The sequence below is a fragment of the Poromitra crassiceps genome (genome assembly GCF_964638095.1).
Source record: "Poromitra crassiceps genome assembly, chromosome: 5".
Classification (NCBI taxonomy): Eukaryota; Metazoa; Chordata; class Actinopteri; order Beryciformes; family Melamphaidae; genus Poromitra; species Poromitra crassiceps.
This window is the reverse complement of record NC_139642.1, coordinates 40,838,919-40,864,007: the sequence shown is the minus strand read 5'-3', so window position 1 is coordinate 40,864,007 and position 25,089 is coordinate 40,838,919. Positions and strand designations below refer to the sequence as shown.

Sequence of the window (25,089 nt, the reverse complement as noted above, 5' to 3'; positions counted from 1 at the left end):
CGCTCCCTCCTCCCTGTGTGTCGCTGTAAATAGTGCCCTGCCGCCTCAGTGAAAACAACAACGCTAACTAGCTAGCAAGCTAACGGCAGAAACCTACACGCTAGCTCGTTGCTACACGATGAAAACGGCAAGTTGGATTGTTGAAAACTATTTTCCAAGGGCACTGCCACTAAGCGCCGCACATCGCAATCCCACTATGGAGACCTGCGGCACCAGACTCCTCGGACGGGAGAGGAGGCTGGCCAGCGAGACTACTGTCGATGTAACTGACGTTATTTATGTCAAATGCGTGAGCATGTGCAGAAAGAGGTGAGAGTCCAACCAAAGAAAGTGATTGAAATGTGTTTACATGATGGAAGTGTTAAGTTTCATGATTGGATGGGCCTAGGCCCTGCCAGGCCCACCCATAGCTACGGCTGGGCTGCTAACATCCAGATAACTTCCGGATACAGCTCACATTAAAAAACTGGTGTAAATGGGGTGTAGCCTAATTGTAGAGAGGATATACTGTAGTTTCATGTTTTTGTTTAAGGTAGCCACCGTAGCCTTTCTCCTTAGGTATTGTAATATTCCTATCATATTATTCCTGTAGGCTACTAGAGACTTAACATTTGCTGTGACATTGTGTACTATGTTTAATATAAAAAGGAGGGGGGTGCGGTTTTGATGGGGTTTGTAAGAAGGTGTTGACAATTTACCAGAGAGATCCAACATCATATAATTGCAGCGCCGCAGAGCCCGCAGAGCCAGCTGGCTACGCCTCTTGACACTCTTGACACACGGTCTGGCTACGCCTCTTGACACGGTCTGGTATACACATCACCCTTCAAAATAAAATACTCGTTGCTTTCTATCTTCCACACAAAATAAAATACTCGTTATTTTTCTCTTGATTTAAAGAATTACAAGAACAATTATGCTTTCTATCTTCCACACTGAGCGTAGTTAGGCTCGTTTTCAACTCACCCAACACATTTTGTTTTTCATATGTATATTTTATGGATTTGGAAAATGTTTCTAAATCCTTTTTAAAGGTTGTAGACAGAGTAGAGTTTTGCTATACAGTATTTACATTTCTGTATAAAATATTTGGTCAAAATAATTACATTGTTCATTAAAAATTATTTTTTTTTACCTTCAATGAATATTCAAAATTTGACAGTTTCAAGTATAAATGGTGGTAGTGCATCAATGCTATATTTAATCCATAAATTCAAATTAGACCAAAAGCTAGTAGCTAATCCAGTGAAAAACATAAATTATCTGTTGTCTCTATCTCTGTATTACAAAAATGGCAAGAATTACAATCAATATTAAAATTATTCTCAGGAATAATCCCCTTGTTGGAGTGGATATTGCGTTATAAGAGTGGGGGGCACAGGACCCCCTGGTGCGCAAGGTCCTGGAGGTGGGGGGTCTCTGCCGGAGGTGTGGTACCCGGGCAAGGTGAGGGGCAGGGCGGGTAGTGGAGGGGGACCTGCCTGGGTCTCTGGTGCCCAGGAGAGGGGCTCCAGGCCTGGGTAGTGGATGGGTGGTGATAGGGGACTTGCCTGGGTGTCTGGTGGCTGACAGAGGGGCCCCAGGCCTGGGTAGGGGATGGGTGGTGATAGGGGACCTGCCTGGGTCTCTGGTGCCCAGGAGAGGGGCTCCAGGCCTGGGTAGTGGATGGGTGGTGATAGGGGACCTGCCTGGGTCTGTGGTACCCGGGAGAGGGGCTCTTAGCCTGGGCAGAGGCAGTGTGGAGGTAAGGGGACCTGCCTGGGTCTGTGGTACCCGAGATAGGGGCTCTTAGCCTGGGCAGAGGCAGTGTGGAGGTAAGGGGACCTGCCTGGGTCTGTGGTACCCGAGATAGGGGCTCTTAGCCTGGGCAGAGGCAGTGTGGAGGTAAGGGGACCTGTCTGGGTCTATGGTACCCGAGATAGGGGCTCTTAGCCTGGGCAGAGGCAGTGTGGAGGTAAGGGGACCTGCCTGGGTCTGTGGTACCCGAGATAGGGGCTCTTAGCCTGGGCAGAGGCAGTGTGGAGGTAAGGGGACCTGCCTGGGTCTATGGTACCCGAGATAGGGGCTCTTAGCCTGGGCAGAGGCAGTGTGGAGGTAAGGGGACCTGCCTGGGTCTATGGTACCCGAGATAGGGGCTCTTAGCCTGGGCAGAGGCAGTGTGGAGGTAAGGGGACCTGCCTGGGTCTGTGGTACCCGAGATAGGGGCTCTTAGCCTGGGCAGAGGCAGTGTGGAGGTAAGGGGACCTGCCTGGGTCTATGGTACCCGAGATAGGGGCTCTTAGCCTGGGCAGAACTGACACACACGAACTCTTAATGCGTTGTTGGACCGTGTCAAGAGGCGTAGCCAGACCGTGCCAAGAGGCGTAGCCAGACCGTGTCAAGAGGCGTAGCCAGCTGGCTCTGCGGGTCTGCAGTTAGATGTATCTCGAGAGATCAGAACTATTTCTAGGTGCTCTCCATTGGTGAAGCGTCTTCATTAGTCAAAAAGCGTGGGCGGGACTCTGGCTCTCTGCAGCGAGTGAAAGAGAAAGGCAATAAAGGGAGGCAGGAGCGAGCTGCACTTTCCCGACGAGTATCTCTGTCGTCCTGCCTCTGCCCCCGGATCTGCCCAAAAAGAAGAGCCAGGGACCTCACTGGAAACGCAGAGTCCATCCCCACCGAGGTGCCAAATGTAACTCAGTCAGTCCGAAAACTGCACCCTGTACCTGGATAAGTCCATCCCGACGAGAGAGACAGACAAAAAGACAGGAAAGAAATAAAAACGCGAGTGGAGTGTCGACGTGAATTTGTCAAGGAAAGGAGAAGAATAATGATTCTCAAGCAGCACTTGATCTTCGTCCTTTACAGCCTCTGTGGAAGCGTCTTTAAAGGTGAGCCCTGTCTGAATGTTGCTGTGTGTGTAGACGGGCGTGGTGTGCCTGCGGGGAGTGGAAGATAAATACGGTCATGTTGTCACACGTGAGTTTATTCCGTGTAAGGGCGTTTTAGGCAACACTTTATTTGAATGGGTATAATTCCTTCAGAGGCGGATTTGCGCAGCAGTTTGTCTAAATGCTGTTACGCTGTGTGGGAATGCCTGAAGTTGAATTGTGCAGCGCAATGACCTGCGAGCAATGCGGCTGCAAGTTTTGTATAGAGGATAACTTGGACGAGTCCCTCATTTGGTTTTCATTTACATAGGCTCGGCTGTAATGGTTTACAGTTGCTGCAACTCTGCCTAGCACTAGCCACCACATTTCTTGTCTAATTGTCGTCCAATTGTGATCATTTTCTGCTTATTGTTGCTCCGTTTTGGGCCTTTTAATTGCACAATGACTTTAAATAATTTCTCACCGAAACAGCTTAATGCACAATAGGCTATTGCATTTGAGTTAAACTGTTGTCTCAGCTAGGCAGTTTGCGCACATGATAATTATCCAAGAGCTGTTAAGGTATGCATTGCTGACCGTGTATGCCATGTAGTCCCTCATTCAAAGTTGGGATGCTGCGATCAAACACATGTAAGGCTGTGTGCTGTGCATGCTCCCTCTCTGCAGCCAGACACCACTGTCCTCTTATGACAATTCCCTTAACTCCCTCTCTGCAGCCAGGCATCACTGTCTTTAATATGACAATTCCCTAACTCCCCACAGACCGTCCCGCTCTTGGACATGCTTGCGCAGCCACCGCCCTGTAGGCGACCAGTGATAGAACAATGGCAAATGTTTTCATGGCAACTGGTAACTCCCATAGAAAAAGAAAAAAAATGAAAAAATTTGCCACGGGCCCCTATTTGATAAAAAAAAATCTTCTGTCCTACAGACCTTCATATAGGAAGATATTCCTTAGTGTTGAATTGTGTCTTACACTACAAGTGGAGCTGGTAATAGTGGTGTGAGTGGCCTGAGATCGGAATTGTCATTTGTATGCAGCCAATCAAAATATTTCTGGTGAATTTAATAACAGTGGAATCAAGTTATTATTATTATTTGCTTGGGACCCCAAGCGGTCTTTGAGGAGGTCGTGGTGGTGGTGGTGGTGGTGGGGGGGGGGGGGGGGGGGTGAGAGCCACTGCTAACGAATAATCCACAAAGCATCAACTCAGCAGGCAAAAGGCTCAAGCACCTTTATATTTATATTTTAGTATTTCTCATCCTTTCACACTGCATCATTGTCAAACCTGATAGTAGCTCTCACACATGCAGACTCCTATTTAAGTCTTAGTAGATCTTTTGAAGGGCGTCATCTGTTGCCAGTGCACATGATACATACATGATACATTTAGCAAGCAAGTGCCAGAGCATGTGCTCAGAATAATGTGATGATGCAGACACATTTTTGGTAGCTTAATGCTGTTAAATATAATCAGCATCACTTTGATAGTGGTTTCTCTTAAAGCTGCAATATGCAACTTTTGCCTCGATGCAGGAACTGTATTTTCAGCTCACACCTGGTCTTGAAACACCATCTAGCCTGATGAGGGAGCCCCACAGTTTATGAGCACAGTGCATGCCAGTTTAGGTGTAAACCAGGCACACAGTGGCAGAAAAGGGGTGGGACAGCAGTTGAAATTCAGCTGACTTTGTGCAAATAAGCGTGGCGTTTCGCTGGGTGAGAACCAATCCATTTGGTGATGTTGATTTGTGCAATGCTTCTAACGGTTTCCACCCACTTTCTCATTCTCAGGAGGTAACGTTAGCTGTCCAAGTATGTATTTTCAGGACAAATTGATTAGAGCGGTATAGGATTTGCTAGTATGTCACCTCTTTCATTATCAGGACGCTGGTTTAGGGAAGAATGCTGCCTGGTGGACTTGATGAGTGTACAGATTTAGTAGTGAATTCAGCAATCATTAGCAATAGTTTTTCTGCAATTTGGATTGATTAAAAGTTGTTTGTCCAACTCCATATCTTCCTAGCTATTACAAGTTTACACAGCTATCTCTTCTAATATATCATATTTGGGTAGGACTAAATTGATTAACTCCCACTCACTACCACTAGTTGACAAACAGCAAGTTTGAGTGACCTCAATCCTCCTCAGACCCTAAACGTTTCGTTTCGTTCCGCTCCTAACCGCTCTTGAAAATGTCATGCGACATTGTAACATTTTTTGCCATTGAAACGGCCATAATATAAGTCATGACTGTAAGTGACAGTGATTCTATTAATTTTGTTTGACTCTTTAAACATTTCTGTCAGGCCTGTGTAATGCCTGTTAAACAGATGAACAATGCTTTGTTCTATTTATTGCCTATCAATTTTACAACCTGCTTCAGGGGGGCAGGGGGAGCAATGGATTCACTTTCAAAGTAAGATTGTGATCTGTCTACTCACTATCCACTAGTGTGGTGCTGAACTGAAGCGTGGTTAAGTGGCGCTGTCCTCGGCTGTGGTGCTGAAACTTAAAGTATCCTCCTGCAGCTGATCAGACCCGGACCACATGTTCCTGCCGAGGGGGCAGCTTTCTTCTTCCTCATTAATGCCAATGCAGGAGTAGCAAATACTGCAGTTACTTGAATGGCCACTTGAGGCAGGCTGCAGAAGGGAGTCAATCCCATAGACCCTGTTAAAATGCCCGTCTTTACACCGCAAATAAACATACAGCCTGGTTAAAAAAATGGTTTGGTCTGTATAGCTAATTTTACCTTTCATGACAACTGTATGGGGGTGAATTTTTGTATAACTCATCCGTTTAGAGTAAAATAGACAATAGAAAAATGCCAAACTAGAGGATTCAGAACGTGAGTCCACAAACCAAGGTGGACGTCCAGGTGACGTCACACACACTCCCACATACTTCTATGCGTCTTTCACGTTGGTATCATGTTAAGCAATACATCCACTAGTGGGCAGTAGAGAGTCAAATGTGTGAGTGTGTGGTACTGCTCTGTTTCATCCATATCCGTAAGCTTTGAGAAAACGTGCCGAATTACGCATGAAATCCATGCAGACTAGAGTACAGGCAGAAAGCACCGTCCATATGCGTATCCGTATTTAACGTTGAGCATAATTGGGCCTTATGAATTAGTCTCATGCCACCGTAGAATGGGATTCCCATGGGAATATAGGCCTCATTGAACATACCTCAGCTGATTCTCACACCGCAGCTTAGCCTCAACGCGAGACTCATCAGTCATTCTTCCTTCAGAGTCTCGGGTCCGGACCCCCTATATCCACTGCAAGCCCTGCTAAGTGGCTGCACACGATATACACGTTATGAATCACAATAAGACTGTACTCACCCACGAGACAATGTTGTTATCTAGCGTTTGGGTGCCATGGCACTCACAAATAGTGCGTAGTTTCCAATTCCCAGACCTTATTCGCATGCTAGTCCCGAAGTTTAGAGCTAAAACACATCCTTCTTCGGCTATGTCATTTTGGGTTTCAACTGCTCCACAGCACCACCGCCGGAAGTATCGGTTGGCACAGAAGCCTCTCTCATCATTGTAAACAGTGCAGTACAGCGTCCCAACCGATACTTCCGGCGGCGGCGCTGTGGAACAGTTGAAACCCAAAATGACACAGCCGAAGAGACTTTGAGGCCGTCTTAAAAAAAACACAGACTAAATTATATTATATTGTCATCTTGGCCGTACTGTGTTTTCCTGAATTGCAAGTTAAATAGATAAATGCTTCTGGCATCATACGGCTGTGATCAAATGGAGGCTTTTTCCCCCTGTTCAAATGCAAAGCAGAGCTACTCTATGAATGTTGCTCGTAACAGAGAGAGTCAGAGCTCAAAGGGGGCAAGGAGCGCCCGTTGCTATAGAAGTGTCTAATTAGTGTTAGCTAGATAACATGAAAATAAAAATGGACTGGAGAAAGAGTTAGCCGAATCTGAGGGAGAACCTAAGAAGAATAGAGCACAGAGAGTTTGATCACCTTTTCCAAGAGCTCTGATAGTGCCCATTTGAAGGGCTATTTTGTTTGTGCTTTGATGTTATGTGTACTCTGTGGCTTAAGTTGACACATCTCCAACTCGTGGGTGCCCAGGGCAGTGCCCCGGAACTCAGTGTCCAAAAACATGGCACATACTGTAGTTGGGAGGAGATGCATGACTGCCTGCTGTGAATAACTGGAAAAAGGAATGAGAAAGCACATGCAAAAAAGCATCCAATAGGCTTATGACTTGTTAGTTAGCCTCGAGAACTCTACCCGTGCTCCACTCAGAGCTGCTAGCGATCCAGTACAACTGTCTCCTTTTTTTGTGATCAACTTTTTATTGACATCATTCATTCAATACAAGCACATGACACTACTGATAGAGTCATTAGCCAGGATGTACGAGCCCTCTTCCCACACCGCCAGTGGCGGACTGCATAATCGGGCACGTCGGGCAAATGCCCGGTGGCCTGGCCTGGCCTGGCCTGCAAAAATAAAATAAAAAAATAAATAATTTTTTTTTTTTTTTTTTTTTTTTTGCAGGCCAGGCCAGGCCACTCACTGAACAGCAGGCCAGGCGCCGCCTACTGGTTTACTAGTGGTTTTATTACTTTATTCAGGTTTAAAGTGGGTGCATCTCATTGTAAAATTGGACTTGGCCCAAATTGGGCTTCAAACGGCCCAAATCAGGCTTCAAACGGCCCAAATCTGGCTTTAAACGACCCAAATTGGGCTTCAAACGGCCCAAATCTGGCTTCAAACGGCCCAAATTGGGCTTCAAACGGCCCAAATTGAGCTTCAAACGGCCCAAATTGGGCTTCAAACGGCCCAAATTGAGCTTCAAACGGCCCAAATTTTTCGGCGCCGCCCTTCGGACGCCGGCGCGCGCGTCGGCCCGTATCGGCCTGGCCTGCTTGGTATCTAATGCCCGGCCTGAATTATGATCCCAGTCCGCCCCTGCACACCGCCCACTCATATCACCCACCTTTTACCCTTCAGAACATGTGATGAAAGATGTCAGTTTTTGTTTAGCACAAAATAAAGAAGAAATAAAAAGGAAATAAGGAAATAGAGGAGAACACCCTCTCAACCCCCCACCCCCCGTGGTCTCTGTTCAAGGTAAATATCTCACACTTTGCTACTGGAGCACTGGTTCACTGAGGTCATTAGGTCAGATATCTGAGATGCTACACCTCTCCAGAGTTGAGGACTTCGCTTTATTAATCCTAGCTGTGGAGAGTTCACGCATTACTATATCACAAAAATAGGCTAGCTATTTGTGAATGTTAAGTGAGTGAGGGGGAAGCCACCTTTGGGCTACAAATTTCTTGATTGCGGTTAGGCCAGCAAGCCAAATTGTCCTCTGTTTACCAGACAAGTTTAATTTAGAGTCATCGTTAAGTAATAGAAGAATTGGGTCCAGAGGAATTGGGTGTTCAATTATGTCAGATATTATTGAAGTCATTTTATCCCAGAATTCCTGGACTTTTTCACATTCCCAAACCATGTGTAAGAAAGTTCCAACTTGTTCAGGCTGACAGAAAGAGCACTAAGGGTTGGGAATGGCTTTCATCATGTGTTTCCTCTGGGGGGTCCAATATGTTTGGGTTTTTGGAATAATTGAAGATATTGTCCCAGACCGTGTCCCACTCAATCATGTTTCCCTCTAAGGTCAAATCTTCCTTCTACTTTCTAACTATCGGCAATTGTCCTATGAATGCATCTGTTAGGTTGGCATAAATCCTAGAGACCAATCCTCTAAAGGGGGAACCAGAAATCCAGTTAATGACTGGGTGTGCCTCAAGACCTCTCCCCCATTGAGCTTCATAACCTTTAAGGGCAGAGTATAAACATGAATAAACAAAAAAGGTATTTTTGAAACATCAAAGTGGGCTCTTAGATCCTCAAAGCATAGTAAACCATTTGAGTTATTTTTTTTCTCTTATATTTTCCCCCCGATTTTTTTTATCCCAGTTTTATCCCCCATTAGTGCTAATTTTAATTTATTTATCCTGGTTGCTGCTCCACCCTCTGACGATCTGGGGAGAGCCGAAACTGGCTCCATGCTTCCTCCGAGACATGGGCAGTTAGCCAGCCGCTTCTTTTCACCTGACAGGGGAAGCTTCACCGGTAGGACATAGCACGTGGGAGGATCACACTATTCCAACGAGTTCCCCTCCCTCTGAACAGGCGCCCCTAACGACCAGAGGAGGCACCACTTCAGCAACCAGGATATTGCATGTTTTGGTGTGGGTTTCCTATATGAAGGAAACCCCCAGGGGGCATGGGGAGAACATGCAAACTCCACACAGAAAGGCCCTTTTTGACGACCCCACCCGGGCGGTGGGCACTCGAGGACATGCGGACGGGCACGCACTCCTTCAGTGCTCACAGCGTCCCAGGTGGGAATCGAACCCAGGACCTTCTAGCTGTGAGGCGACAGCGCTTACCACTGCACCACCATGCCCCCTAACCATTTGAGTTATAAATGTGATTAAGAGTATAAATGCCTTTCTCGCTCCATTGCTTACAAACAAAAGGTATATTTCCAGATAATATATGCATGTTGTTCCAAATTGGGGTCTGGAAATGCCATTTGTTAGTGTAACGTAAATGTTCCTCCACTCGTTTAAGGTTGGCTAAGGTATTTGCTATGATAGAACCAAAAGTTGACCTACAGTTCTTTAACTTAAAACCTGAGAATGCAAGGTCCTGCAACCTTTGAGCTCTAATCAGTTGTTGCTCTATCTCTCTCCATGGAACTGTAGATGAGGGGTCAATCCACACTTTAATGCAGCGTCATTGAGAATCCATGTAATACGTTTTAAAATCAGGCAGAGCTAACCCACCATTGTGTTTTGTGCGTTACAGGGTAGAGTATTTTAACCTAGGTTGCTTATTTTATTCCATATGTAGCTGCGGATTCAGGAGTCGATTCTTTTCCAAAATGTTTTTGGTGGAGGCAGGGGAATCATTTGATTAAGAAAATACGGGACAATACGTTCATTTTAACAGCAGCAATCCTAGATAGTAATGAAGCTGGAAGAGTGGACCACCTGGCAAGGTCACTTTGAATGAATGTTTTTTCACTAGAACTATCTCTTGACTGTATGTTGCTCAAATGCATCGCTGGAGTCTCACCTACAGCTTGCAATGCTGCCTACATTCATTTAGTGACAGATATGTCTCCAGATTGAAATGTATTGTCTGTCTTCTGTCTAATTGTCGGTCCTGCATTGTCTTCATGCACTGATAATGAGGTCCTGTGGTTTCTCTAACATGTGTACCAGTATATTATGTCACGGTGAATTGTTGTTTATACTGTATATCACTGATTGCGTCACTGCACCTATGTCACCAAGACAGATTTAACCAAAAACAGCTACTGCTGCCTGCACCAGAGAGTCTTGTCGGGGACATTAAAATAATCCAGGTTATTTTCAACCTGGCCCTTATTCTCCAAGTTTTTGCCATGATGACAAATGATTGTGTTTAATGTCACTTCCTCCACTGTAGAGTGTTCTGTGCCTCCACTTTGCCTGGGGCGCTGCTGTCCAATGCACACTCACTAAGGCCCAGGTTGAAAATACCCATGATTATCCTTTAATTGGTTAGCTGGCTGGCCGGCTAGTCATGCTATGCCATGTGGCAGAACTACACGTACTCTCTCTACACTACAGACCTGTGTGGTGGTTGGTGGTGTTAGAGGGATGCTTTTATGTTCGCCATGTTTTTTCGCTGGTCAGTCACGGCTGCTCTGATTGGACTGACATTCCCTCGCCCACAAGTGTTTCATCACTTTCTTACACAGCTCAAAGAACCCCCATACCACTAACAGAAGCTTTTTATCATCTCTTATCTTTTCAGCCATTTTGGCAAGTACAGCCTGCAAGTGACATTTTAGGCAACGTGTTTGACCAAAACCTGCGGGGGCAGTAATGAGGGCAAAAGGGAGGATAAATTATCTGGTATCAAAACCACAGACATCAAAATGACAGACAAAAAGACAAAGAGGTTCAAGATGAATAATTCCTCTATATTGTACATATCATGATCAAATGATAACGTTTTTTTCTTCTGTCATTTGGGTCTAGGAATTGATGCAAGTAATACAAAAAAATGCAGAAGCCTATTGTAAAACCTTTCATGTGCTTACTTTCCTTGACAAATATACCACTTTGTGTATTGTTTTCCCAAAAGAAGACTTACTCATTTCATAGGCTTGACACCACTATAGTGATTATCATTAAATATTACTACTACTTTGTGAGCAGTAGAACAATAAGTACCCTTTCATACTATGAAATTTACTTATTGTTCTATTGTGAGCAGTAGAACAATAAGTACATGTAATTTGACCTATTTAACCTCCTGTGATGATAAACAGAAGTTATAGAAAGTTTTCAAATGGTCAAGACCTCAGAAAAGTCTGTTATAATAATGTGACACCAAATGTCCTGCACCACTGAACAAATTGTTAATCCATAGGACTATACAATACTAAAAATGACACAATATTCTGGGCGATTTACAGTTGTGGATATGATTAAATAATTAATGACATGTATATAAAATAACAATGATATTACTTGTTTATTCAGAATCTTGGAAGTGGAGATTATGTTAGAGTGGTATATTTCTGAAACATACAGTATTTTGAAATGCATGCAATATATTGAAATTCCAGACCAAAGCTCATTCAAAAATAAGAAAAGTGCATGTACCAGACATGCATATTAATGCATACGTATTCTGAAATGCCTTGCATTATTTACATGTTTTCATTTGCATTTATCAAGATGGAAATTCCAACAGTTATGCACAATAAATATAATGTATATTAGAATGGTTATATTTTCTGCTTCGTATGCATTATGCATATTATGTCACTAAATCCAATCACCTTGTAGCTACCAACACACTAATCATGTAAAATACTTTCAAACTCATGCATCAAAACAAAACAGAAGCACAAAAGAAGAGGATCAGGATTCAAATCATGCATCAATGTATTTCTTATAGCAGCTTTTGTGAGTTTACACCTGGGAAAGAAACCACAATGCCTGCTTGGTTAAAAATATGTTGAGGTATGCATCCAGGATTAGCAGTTTCTACCACTAACATGCTTGATGCCAATTAGCCAATTAGGCCGTGGGTCGACTTGGCGTCTATTCCTGACATTTAAACACTGGAAGTACGCTGGGGAGCACTGACCCTAGCATACAATATGCAAGGAAGCAGTCTGAAAGTAACGTTAGCTCAGCAGCGGTAGCTAGCTTGATAGCTGACAGCAACATTAGCTAACAACACACGTACGGTGATTTAGCGCAACACTCACCAGAAATATTCAGTGTCCAGCCAATCTGCTCCCACAATTGAGCCTTTCTGTCTCTGTTGTGATAGTTTCTCCATATGATTAGTTGCATGAAACGGAACGCCCCACACCAGCGTCTTTCTGAAAAGTTCAGATATTTTCAGCTGGAAGCGCTGGGAGCCGGCGCACAAAAACGCCGGAGCACTCTGAAAATAGACGGTTACAGCACATTTTCTCTAGATGTCCGTATGCGCCCGCATACACTCTCCTGATTGGAAACAACTGAAAAAAGACGCTGTGAGGTATGAATAGCAGCACATACTCTGAGATATGAATAGCAGCACTACCTGCAAGTTTGATCCTCATTTCGAGTCAGCTGGGATGACATTTGGCGCAGCACCTCTCTGTTCTTTTACGTTAAAATGGAGTTTTGTTATTAGGTTGGATCTGGCCATATTGAAAGTCTCTTGCAATGACTACATATCGAACTCTGCTGAAAGTGAACCCCAAATGTCACATAGTGAGAGACACGGGGAGCCTGTAAGAAATGCATGGGCACATCTCCTGTGGGCCGGAATAATCAGGCTGCTGGAATAAGATGGCTGAGCTGAAGGCAGGTATGGCAGAGGGAGGTGGTTTACGTTCAAGGAGAGCCGTTCCTCACCGCTGAGGGTTATCTTATCCTGAACGCCTCTAAGCTGCCGAGTGCTGGCCATGGTGCCGCAGCACTGTATACCGATGCATATGAATAATCCCGTAAAGGGGACAACTGCGCTCTGAAAGAGCTGCCGCAGCCCCGCTTACTTTATGTTGACAGATCTACATCTGTATGGATAAGCCTCAAGCCAAAGGCAAATGCGTTCAGACGAGTTGGGAATGGAGTTAAAGATTAGCTGCTCGCTTCCCCAACTATGCCGTCTGCTGTCTGTCAGTCTCCCTTTGCCATGTTCTTTGTCATAGCAGTTTCACACACCGCGCCCCCTTTCCTCCTCCAAGTGGCTATAGGCTTAGCCACAAGGTTGATAGACTGGAAGGGCAATTAAGCACTAAAGATTATTTTTGACCCGTATTTGATTGGAAGAGGTTAAGAGATTTTTCTGCTAAATCCCGCCTACTTGTGACCAGTTTAATGCCATGAGTGGTCATGCTGCAAAGTGGTTAAAGCAGTGCTTACATTAAGCTCAAGCTCCTGAAGAGGCACCTGTGTTCACGCGTCTTAAAGGGAAAATCCACCATAAAACAGAATTTACATACACTATTCCTATATATCATGGACAGCTGAGTCAATATTTCCAAACATGAACAGCTCTGCCAAAGCTGGAATTGGGAGAGCAAAGTAGGCCTATCTAATTTGTCTTTACAGTGTGTCATCATAATTTGTAATTTGTCATCTAGCAACAGGAGAAAATCTATTTGCAGTGAAGTACATTCAATGATTAGGCTGTTCATGAGGTGCACCTGAACCATAGACCGTGTAAAAAATATGGATGGAGTCACCGTCACGTCGGCCATTGCTTTGTGGACTCGTGTTTTGAAGCCTCCAGTTTGGCATTTTGGCCACTGCCATCTTGTGGTTCTTACGCAGCTCACCCGAGACGACACAAGAGCAGCGTTTCCCACTGCCTGCTATTGGTCCGTGATCATCAGCAAGCTGGACAGGCAATCAATCATGGCCAAAACATAGTGGCCTCTATCTTCCCAAAAGCGCTAATTTAGTGTTTGCGCTCATTTAACGCCGTGCAGAATGCAAATTGGGGGCGGACACAAGCGCATGCCTGTGATAATTGTACTGGGCATTGGCTGCCACAAGCCAAAGCAGGCGTTTCAGCGCTAAAATGTGGTGATAGATGGCATTATGCTAACGTCAGCAGCACGCAATTACTTTGAGCTAAGAGCTTTGAAAAGGACCTCTTACGCGCAAATACATCTCTGTGCTGGGTGCGCTGCATGGAGATTACGGCTGCGCTCCCAGCGCAGAGAGGTATTTGCGCAGTGGAAAGTGGAATTCCTTTTGGATATAATAATAATAATAAACTTTATTTATATAGCACTTTTCAAAACAAATGTTACAAAGTGCTTAACAGGCAATAAAAATACATAGGAGTACAGTAATGCAGGTGAAGTGATAGCAATGGTGGGCCGTTCATCAGACACAGCTAAAACAATGAAAGCAGACCCAATTAAAGCAAGTATACGCACAATTAAAAGACTGAACCATAAAACAATAGAACAATAAAAATATAAAAATATAAATGTGCAGATTAGAGGAATGCCAGTCTATAGAGATTAGTTTTCAGCTGTTTTTTTTAAATAGACACCGATGTTGATAGACGGATGCAGGGGCGGACTGGGATCATAATTCAGGCCGGGCATTAGATACCAAGCAGGCCAGGCCGATACGGGCCGACGCGCGTGCCGGTGTCCGAAGGGCGGCGGCGAAAAATTTGGGGCGTTTGAAGCTCAATTTGGGCCGTTTGAAGCCCAATTTGGGCCGTTTGAAGCCAGATTTGGGTCGTTTAAAGCCCAATTTGGGCCAAGTCCAATTTTACAATGAGATGCACCCACTTTAAACCTGAATAAAGTAATAAAACCACTAGTAAACCAGTAGGCGGCGCCTGGCCTGCTGTTCAGTGAGTGGCCTGGCCTGGCCTGCAAAATTTTTTTTTTTTTTTTTTTTTTTTTTTTTGCCAGGCCAGGCCAGGCCAGGCCACCGGGCATTTGCCCGACGTGCCCGATTATGCAGTCCGCCACTGGACGGATGTCCATTGGAAGCGCATTCCAAAGCTTTGGGGCCCGGACTGCAAAAGCCCTGTCTCCTTTAGTTGCGAGATTAGCTCTGGCCACGATGAGGGGGACTTGAGTGGCGGATCTAAGCTCACGGTTAGGTTCATAAAAAGATAAAAGTTCAGCTATGTAGTCTGGGGCCAGTCCAAGATGGGCTTTAAAAGTAATTAATACAATTTTAAAATCAACTCTAAAACGTACAGGGAGCCAGTGCAGTGAAGCTAAAATGGGTGTGATATGATCTCTTTTCTTAATACCCATTAAAAGCCTAGCAGCTGCGTTTTGTACCAGTTGCAGGTGTGACAACTGCTTCTTAGTAAGGCAAGAGTACAAAGAGTTGCAGTAATCCAATCTAGAAAAAATAAAAGCATACATGACCTTCTCTATGTCTTTAAAACTCATAAAAGATTTGATTTTCGAGATGATTCTGAGGTGGAAAAAGGAGGTTTGAACGACTTTCTTTATGTGGGATTCAAAGTTGAGGTTTGAGTCGAAAATAACCCCTAGGTTCCTGGCCAAGGGTGTGATGTAGTCTGCAAGGGAGCCTAATTGGTCTCTGAGTGGCTCAGTTGAGGAGGGAGGACCAATGAGCAGCACTTCTGTTTTGTTATCATTGAGCTGGAGGTAATTATGGAGCATCCATTCCTTTATTTCGGCCAGACAGTTGTGCAGATTGGTGATGTTGTTTTGATGGTTGGGAGTGATGGGAATGTAAATTTGGGTATTATCGGCATAACAGTGATATGACACGTTGAATTTCTTCATGATATAACCCAGTGGGAGCATATATAAGGAAAATCAAATTGAGCCAAGGATGGAACCTTGAGGCACCCCACATGTGATATGAGCAGATGAAGAAGAGGAGTTGCCAAGCAGTACTGAGAATGTTTTAAACCAGTTAAAAACAGGGCCGGAGATCCCTACCCAATCCCTGAGGTGATTTAAGAGCATCTCATGGTCTAAAGTGTCAAATGCAGCGCTAATATCAAGAAGAATTAAAATTGAGCAATGACCAGCGTCCGAGTTTAAAAGAAGGTAGGATATGTCATTAAGCACAGCCTTGCCACGCTAAGACATCAAATTATGCTGCTAAAATTGGGTATTAGCAGATAATTCAGTGAGGCAATCAAGTATAACTCACTGAGAAACTTTTATCACATCGCAAAGAGGGAAATGAATTGAGAAAACGTATTTACCTTCATAACCCGAAGGGTCGTTGGCACCACAGACGATCTGTCAATAAGCTCCTTCTGTCCTCACACGAGTGAGTACACTCTTATGCATGGAGAGAATTACAGCATATTGCATGCCTCGCGCAAACAGACATTGCAAGACGGGAATCTGATTGGTTTTGATTGACATAATGCCCAGCCTTGCCTGGCCACGCCTGTGAATAATTCTGGTAGTTAAGCCCGCCCAAATCCCGTTTGCGCAGGCATTTTGGGGCGCAGATGATTTTGGGACGGCTCTAATTTGCACTTGTGACACGTGTTGTGAACGTTTGCGCACCCCGCCGAGAAATGCATCCCCAACATAATTTGGGACTGTTTTAACTTGGCAATCAGGGAGGTCACGTCTACCAGACAATTATATCACTTTTAAACAGTTACATTTCTGTATAAATGATTACAAGTAAGCTCCTGTGAGGTGGGGATGCTTTTTTTTGCTGCTGGGCGGGGGAGCAAAACTTGGCAGAACACCTGGCGGACGGCGCAAGGCGGACTGCTATCTTCCCATGCCTTAAGGCACGTGCAAACTGATGCGCAAGCGCTATTAGGGGATAGCGCCTGTCGGAAGATATAGCCCAGTATTTTCTATCATCTAGACTTTACTCTAAATGTGGTGGTTATATAAAAATTCACCCTTCTTACAGTGGTCCTGAAAGGTGAAATTAGCTATATAGACCAAAACACTTTTTGAACCAGCCTGTAAACATGTTTAATCCTGTTGTAAAGTCAGGCATTTTGACATGGGGGTGAAGGGTGAACAGCTCACTTTTGGAGCCAACCTCAAGTGCAGGGTTTCCTTTGTCCTGTAATTGCAGGACACTGTCCTGTAAATTATCTCCCGATGCAGTTAATTAATGGGCTGCACACACACATTCACAGTCACACACACATCATTCTATTAAATAAATTAATATTATTCATGTTTTAACACATTCACTGCCAGCCGTTTTTTTTTTACTGTAGGTAGCTTCTGCCAAGGTTTTTATTTGAGGATTCTGGCTCATCTTTCAACAGCCGAGGATTATTTTCTGCTAAGATTTTGTGAACACAAAATATCTCAAAAGAACTAATAGAATGTGTGCTTTCTCTGTCTAAAAGAGTTAGTTTGTAGAGTTAGTAGTTATGTAGGCATTAGCACTTGAATACAGCATGGTTTCAGCGTCTGAAAATTTAAGCTGAGAAAAATGCCTTTTTGTGAAATTCGATAGAACAGTCACTTTAACCATTCATTTTTGGCATCAGTAAGACGTCAGACATCTAAACAATAGTTTTGAACAGTAATTTCCTCCATAACAGCAGGAAACCCCCCTCTCCTTCAAACTCCTCCCTCCGTGTGTGTTCTCCTCCTGCCTCCCTGGCTCTGCAGCGGGCGTGTCACAAGCGAGTTGCTGCTGCTGCTGCTGCTGCTGCTGCCTGTCTGCTGGCGGCCGCTCTTTGGGCGAGTCTGGATGGGCTCGCTCGTTTCTTGGGGTTTCGGTTGAGAGCTTTGATGAAGCTTTTGCGATTCTGGTCTTATTTATGCTGCGTGTTTCAAAGTGTGTTCCACCCGTAATCTATTATGCAAATTTGCAATCCCCCACCGCCAGCTCCCTGCGCGAAAGCGAAAGCGTTTTCGCCAATCCATTTTCATGAGAATGGCTTCCTCACGCGGCTGTTTTTGCTTGGCTTTCTCTCGTCTGGAGAGCACTGTCGCCACTTAGTGGGTTGGTAAAATAGATTATACACATTCAATCAGAGTCCTGCACCGGGTCGGCGTTCCGCGGGGCCCCGCCGGGTACCCGCAAAAAAACGCGGGGGGCGGGTAAAAAATACACTTCTGTAAATTGGTGGGTCGGGCGGCGGGTAAAAATTAATAAATGCGGACGGGCGGCGGGTGGAACAACGACAACGTATGAGCCTTGTATGTTTTTCTGTTGCACTCAGATGGAGGTAGGGGGTGTGTCTGGCAGGGGGGGGGTGTCTGGCAGGGGGGGTGTCTGGCAGCTGGTCTGACTCGAACAGGAGAAAAGTTTCTGACACACGTTTTCGCAGTTTGTTTACATAATGTATGTAAGTATGCGCATACTGTGCAATGTGTGACGCTATATGGACTGCACAAAACATTCAAAACTCAGCTGCGGTCAAGGTGATTGATTGGAGACAATACGAGTCGGACAGATAATATAGTAGGCTAACGTTAGCTTCCAGTCAAACATACACACTGGCTGTTTTCATAGCAACAGGCAAGAACATGTCATGGATGGATAGCGTGAAAGTGGAGAGGACTCATCCCAACGTGGATTTACGTTCCTCCAACAGCAATCATAAAGGCAGTATGGATTATACCGGACATATTGGAAATAGCTGGTAAGTCACTTTGCTTGCTGTAACTGTCTGTGTGTCTGATAGCAGAGCTATCCAGCTGGTTAGTGAGCTAGCAGCTGCTAAAAGCTAATTAACGTACATCAGCTGACGAGTCTCGGCCAGAAACACTGCTGTTCGCCTCTCGTGTGAAACGGTGGCAGTTTCGTTTGGTTCACTACAAAATGTTTGCACTGCAGATTAACGGTTATTATATATATGCGGGTCGGGGGGCGGGTCTCATGTCTGCGGGGCGGGGTGGGTTGCGGTACTGATTGATCATATGTGCGGGTTCGCGGAGCGGGGTCGGTACTGCACGTCGCGGGGCCGGGCGGAACCGGGTCTTGAAAATCAGACCCGCGCAGGACTCTGCATTCAATACCTCCCATATTTTAATATGAGATGTAAAAGGGGTTGATCGACGTCCCACCGTCAAAAAAAAAAAAAAAAAATTTTGGACGAGATATCTCGTCCACGGCAGTCAACCGTTGGTTTCTGCTTGACGAGATATCTCGTCCACGGCAGTGAACGTGTTAATGACTGTGTAGTAGTGTATTAGGCTAGGATGGTGAATGAAACAACATTTAAAATTAGGCTACATTTATTTATCACACTTGATTGAATGCAGGAGGCAGACAAATGATGAATCTACATGCCTAATTATGTAATTCCTAAGCGTATATCAATTGTTTTTAAGCTCAATAAACACAGATTTAATACGTGTCCAGAATTTATCCCACTTGTCCTGTAATTTGAAATCTTGCAGGACACGTCCTGCACCTGTTTTTCCTAGCGGAAACACTGCTCAAGTGGCCATTCGAGGAACTACAGCTTTTATTACTTCCACATAGGCTTCATCTGTTCAAGGCTGGGCTTGCCGCCTGTCCTGCAAACACACTGCACTGTCAAACTGAAATGCTTGTGCTACATACTCAATAAACCATGCCTCAAACACATGAGATCAGCAACATATTAAAGGCACCAGCCTGAGCTCGAAGGCAAAAGTAATTATTTATTTTACAACATAATCCCAGAATCCAAAAATCAATACCTTAATGGTCAAAGAGAGCCAGCCACACAGAACAAAAGGATGGGGAAGAACCTGGCCAGCCATGTTGTGGGCCGCTGGACGCAGAGCCTCCCCCTCAACTACCTAAGGGAAATCTACACCTCACCAAGCAAAGCTGCAAAACAAGACAGCTGGTATCTCCTTCCCCAAAAGAAATAAGACAAAGAAAAGTACTTAATTACATTTAGCAACACCCCTGCAATTGAGCACAGTTAAAGGAAGGCTTTGCCGATTTTCAACCCGCTTTGTATCATTATAATCTCGCTAATATAAACAGATGGACAGTGCTTACCTTCTCTATATGTTTTCCACACTGAGAAATATCAGTTTCTTCTGCCTGCAGAAACTCCGCCCTGCCCACTGGTATGAGTTATTAATGCTCGTTAAGGCTCTCGATGCAATTCTCCGTCATGTGCGCATACAGAAAAAACTAAAAATAAACAATCTGTAGTTGGAACAGCCGCCCTCAAAGCCGCCCTCGAGCAACATCTGTTCACTTCCGTGTCCAGAATGTCCAGAACACGTCATTCTGACACGGAAGTGCCTGGAATAAACTGCAGAGCTCTCAGCACAGGAAAACATGAAGACAAGGTAAAAGCTGCCCATCTGCACATATTACTGACATTGTAATGATACAAAGCGGGTTGAAAATCAAAAGTTCAAAGCCTTCCTTTAATATGTCATATTCCCATATATTGATTATGTTTAGGCAGATTGCCCAGTGAATTAGCAGCTGCCCAATAAAGTTTTGTTTTAGATTTATTTTGGTTGCTGTGCTGGCCTATATTATAAGCCAATGACATATCTTAATATTGCAACTTTAACTGACAATTAAACTCAATTATTGCTAGATAAGATATATGATGCAAATATAACATAATATGGTACTCAGCTCATTATAGATAGGTTACCTCCTCAGGATACAACATCAAATGCAACATTCTTCATTCATATATCCCGTACGCACACAACCTAAAAATATAAAATAAAATCCCTCATCTGAATAAGTTATGCAGATGCAGGAATAAAGAGCATTTTTCATTGAAGTTTCGATAGAGATGAGATTTTGCCACACTACTGTAAATATTGTAGGTGTCTGTTTTTGTGAGAGGTTTATATTCTCTACATTTCAGTATTGTGCCCAGAATGAAGCCTATACTCCATTTTATGCCCGTTTGCAGTGCTGACCTTTAGCAATCTCTCTTGGCCCTCATCTCTGTGTGAAGTGGGCTTTGTGCCCGACTATGGATGAGCCTCTGAATCTCATTTAGCCTGTGTGATGATCTCCCCTTCTCTCCTCTGCAGCAGTCTCTATGAACAAAGTTAATATTTTTTTGTTCAGAAATGACAGCCATACATTACTCCATGACCCAGTGGGCATGTCATCTGTTTTAGTTGATTTTCATGGCGAATGTTGTATCACCTGGAAGTAGGGCTGGGCAACATATTGATATTATATTGATACCGTGATATGAGCCTAGATATCGTCTTAGATTTTGGATATTGTATTGTAACAGTGTACACCAGATGCGCTACGGCTGCGTTGCGGATCGACTCTCGTCCATGTTAATTGATTGGCGATACATGTGGTACGGAAAAAATTACACACCTGTTCTATTTTTGTCGGATCCCGCATGCGTCTGACAGATTACATGAGTGTTAGCCCTAATTGTGGTCTTTTCCTACTTTTAAAGGCTGCATTACAATAATTTCAGATTGCTATCACAGAAGGGGGATGATATCTTCATGAAAGTAGTCCTCTATCAAAAACATACTGAGCAGCCTGTTAATGCAAGCGAGAGAGGATGTTAACCAGGTAGTATTGGGAGTGTCATCCTGAGCAGCCCGTTGATGCAAGCGAGGAAGGATGTTTAACCAGGAAGTATTGGGAGTGTCATTGTGTGGCTGCTATAATGAGGCCCTGTGCTGCTTCTGTTGTGTGTTTTTGGGAGACTTCCAAAAGAAGAGTGATAGACTACATTTGGTATCACTCTGCAGCCAAACACCTGGCAGCCTGACCACAAGTGATCATGCTTGTTTTGAATTATGTCAGGCCCTTTTGCAGGGAAGCAGAAATACTACAGCAAGGGGCCGGGGTGTCTTTCATTCATATGATCAGGTCAAGAAGACAATTTTATTTGTATAGCCCTAATTCACAGGCATGTCTCAGAGGTCTTCACAGAGCATGTGTCTGGCTAAGTCTAGCTATAAGCACTATCAATAAACTGAACAATCTTATGTTGAGAGAGAAAGAGGGAGAGATAGAAGAGAGAGAAGAGAGATAACAGAACAAAGGTATGGTGATGCAGCAGTTGAGTGTGTCTTAAATTCACCAGAGAGACTAGAGAAACCTTTCATCTTTGTGCTTCACTGTTGAAGAACAGCTGTCCTCAAGGTGTGACTCACTGTTCCCAAGCTTTGGGAAATTACACTTGCGTAATATATTTGAAGCGGCTGACTACAGTACATATAATATAATATGTGCTGCTGAGTATCGCTGTTTTGAAATTACTACTGTAGTAGCAATATTAATTAATTCACTGTAATGTATTTACAGTAGATATTAATGAATTGTAATATGATTTAATTATCAGAGGCAGGCTGGTTGAAAACAAATTACATGTTGCCATCTTTAGCAGAAACTTGTTTTCCCAAATCACTTGGGAATTGACGATGTCCTGTGGGAAACTGAATTTTTCTGGGAACTGTAAGGTGTTGTGATACTATACGACTAAAACTGATGTAAAATGCAGTGGAAAAACTGGGAATTACTGTCTCCAGTCTCGTCTGAAGTTTAAATGTTTCTATTTTTATGTATCAACACAGAATTTCCAACAATTTAACATTCAACAATTTGCATGAGCGCATTGCTCTGCTAATTATGCCTTTTCTGTAGAGCAGTTGTGCTGGGTGTCTGAGGTTCAGATAAAGGACACTTCTTTTTGTCTTTGTACTTTGAGCATGTACTATCTTTGGAAATTGTATATCTTGGTGAAATAAGTTATAGATTTTCATAGACTTCTATAAGGAGCAGATCATGAAATATTTTGTTATTTATTCTCGGTTGATTTTATTATCCATTTTGTGTCTGTTTGTTTTGAAATGTTGTTTGCACAATATTAACTTGAAGTGCAGGAAAATAATGAAGTAAAATCTGAAACAGCTTGTTGACTTGTGTGAACAAGGCTTATATAACTAGTCATACAGGCAGGTGGCAACAATGAAAACCATTTTCTCTACTCGCTGAGCGCTATTCAGGATCTCAACAGGCTGGAGCCTATCATAGCGTTTTACAGAAGGTAATGAAACACCATGGACAGATCACCAGTCCATCGCAGAGCGAACACACATACACAGAGAATCACACTCACCTGTATACCTATGAGCAGTTTAGAGTAGTGATACTCAACTTGCGGCCCGGGGGCCAGATGCGGCCCGCAATAGGGTGCAGAGTGGCCCCCCAACGTGAAATAAAGTGTGACTGAGCTCCAGCTAAATTGTCAAATAGTGCTGTTCAGGTACAGATATGTACTTAACTTAACTTAACTTAACTTAACTTAAAGTCCCTGGAAACCAAAATCCACAGAAACGTTCTAACTATGTTATTTAGGGTCTTATGTTAGTAATTGTGTGCCTCAGAAATTATGATACATTACTTTCAACCCAAAGCCTTAAAATCGCCACTTTTCTACAAGGTCTGGATTTCCATTTCCTCATTGAAGAGAGCGGTGCGCGCGGTGCTAAAATGCAGGAGCTTATCATGTCATAAGATTTAATCGAATCACACACACGCATGCACGCACACGCGCACACACACACTGACACACACACAGTAGCGCTGTGCACTCGCAGCGCAGCGGCGAGTGTGTTCGCCGAGCAACGCGCGAACACACACACACACACACACACACACCATCTCTCTTTCCTTCTCTCTCTCTCTCCTCTCTCTCTCGCTCTCCGTTAACGGAGAGAGAGGTCTCCTCCGAGCAGTCTCCTCCGAGAGAGAGAGAGAGAGAGGAAAATACCTGCTGCAGACGGGACACGCCCACACAGTCCGCGGGAGAAAATACACTCTAAAATATAATTGATTCTCATGACTTTTGCCATGACTGTCAAACCTAAATTTATATACTTTGCGACGTTCATCATCGTTCAAATTTGGCTGGTGGCTTATTAACATAGGTTCCTGTGATGTGATGAACTCAAAATGCTAAATAATAATAAAATATTTCTGGTTTCCAGGGACTTTAAAGACCCATTCCGTCAATTGTCACTGTTACTGACGCCGGTGGCCGTTAGAGTAACTGCAGGCAGCGTGTGAACGAGCTGACACGCGGGCACCATACTCGCACGCGCACAAGCAGCTGCCTGGCAACAGCAGAGGTGTTGGTTGCTTTGTAACGTTAAAAGTCACTTGAAAACGGCAACCTGGACAATTTATCGGTCAGATCAGCCTCGAGATGCCCAGGAAGGATTCTGGATGAATTATCGGACATTATTGTGGCATGTTTGGCCGTGTTTTGGCTTACATTGGCTGCGGGGAAATGGATAGGATATTCAGGTTACCGTGAGCCAGGAACTACCCTCCTTCCCCTGTATGTACGGTACCGTGTAATGCCTGGAGTTGACCAAACTGAACAATGTTTCATAAGCATAACAGTAAGGTTAGGCATATTTATGACTGTTATATTCATTATCCACACAAGACGGTAACGTTATTAGTGGAGCTCGGTGGTAATTTCTATAAATGTAAATTAATATTAGTTAGCCGCGATTAGCATCAAGCTAACGTTATCATAGGCAGACTCACCACCGCAGCTAACTGCAGTCAAACAATAATGTTCCATGACCATAAGCATAACGGTAGTAACGTTAGGGTTGCATTACTTTACACAAGACGGTAATGTTAGCAGAGTTTCTGACCAGGTGGTCAGATACTGTCTTGTACTACGGAGTGACAATAAAAATCTTGAATCTTGAATCTTGAAAATCCATTAGCAAGCAGCTAACGTTATCTGGTCAAAACCACATTACAGTAGCTACAAGCAGCAAGTTCCCTTCATGAACCAAAAACACAGTCCTGACTCTAGTTTCCCCCCGATGTCGGTCACATTGCTGCTGTCTGGCCAGACGGGCTTCATTAGATAAATATTTATTTATTTATTTATTTAGTGTGGACTTTTTCTGGAGTCTGTGTTGTTTCCTTTTGCTAGCAGCTAGCGACGAACATAACGTTAGCCATTTCCTGTTAGCCGTCTTCTTCGTTGGTATTTACGCCGGAGCCATGAGGACAAGAGGCAGGCTCGTGAACGCGCAGGCGTCACATCCTCTAGCTGTGGTGGGAAATGTTCACCCCTTCGAATATGCGGTATTTCCATGTATCTTCTGAACGGCTGGTCGGAGAGAAACGCCCCTGGTCGCGATTTTTAAGTTACGTCAAGGCGCATTCACTCATTGCCAATAAAAAACACTTTGTGCACATTTATT

The 25,089-nt window shown here is 44.1% G+C and overlaps 1 protein-coding gene across 1 annotated transcript in view; it reads left to right on the top strand.

Annotated features, from left to right (window-relative positions):
• Window positions 1–2,809: 2,809 nt before the first annotated feature.
• cadm2b (cell adhesion molecule 2b) overlaps window positions 2,810–25,089 on the top strand; it is a gene marked incomplete at both ends in the record, with an annotated part of 219,840 nt that continues 197,560 nt past the window's right edge. Inside the window, one exon of the mRNA XM_083636996.1 lies at window positions 2,810–2,870. Within this exon, the coding sequence (XP_083493122.1) occupies window positions 2,810–2,870 (61 nt within the window). The remainder of the gene's footprint in view (window positions 2,871–25,089) is intronic.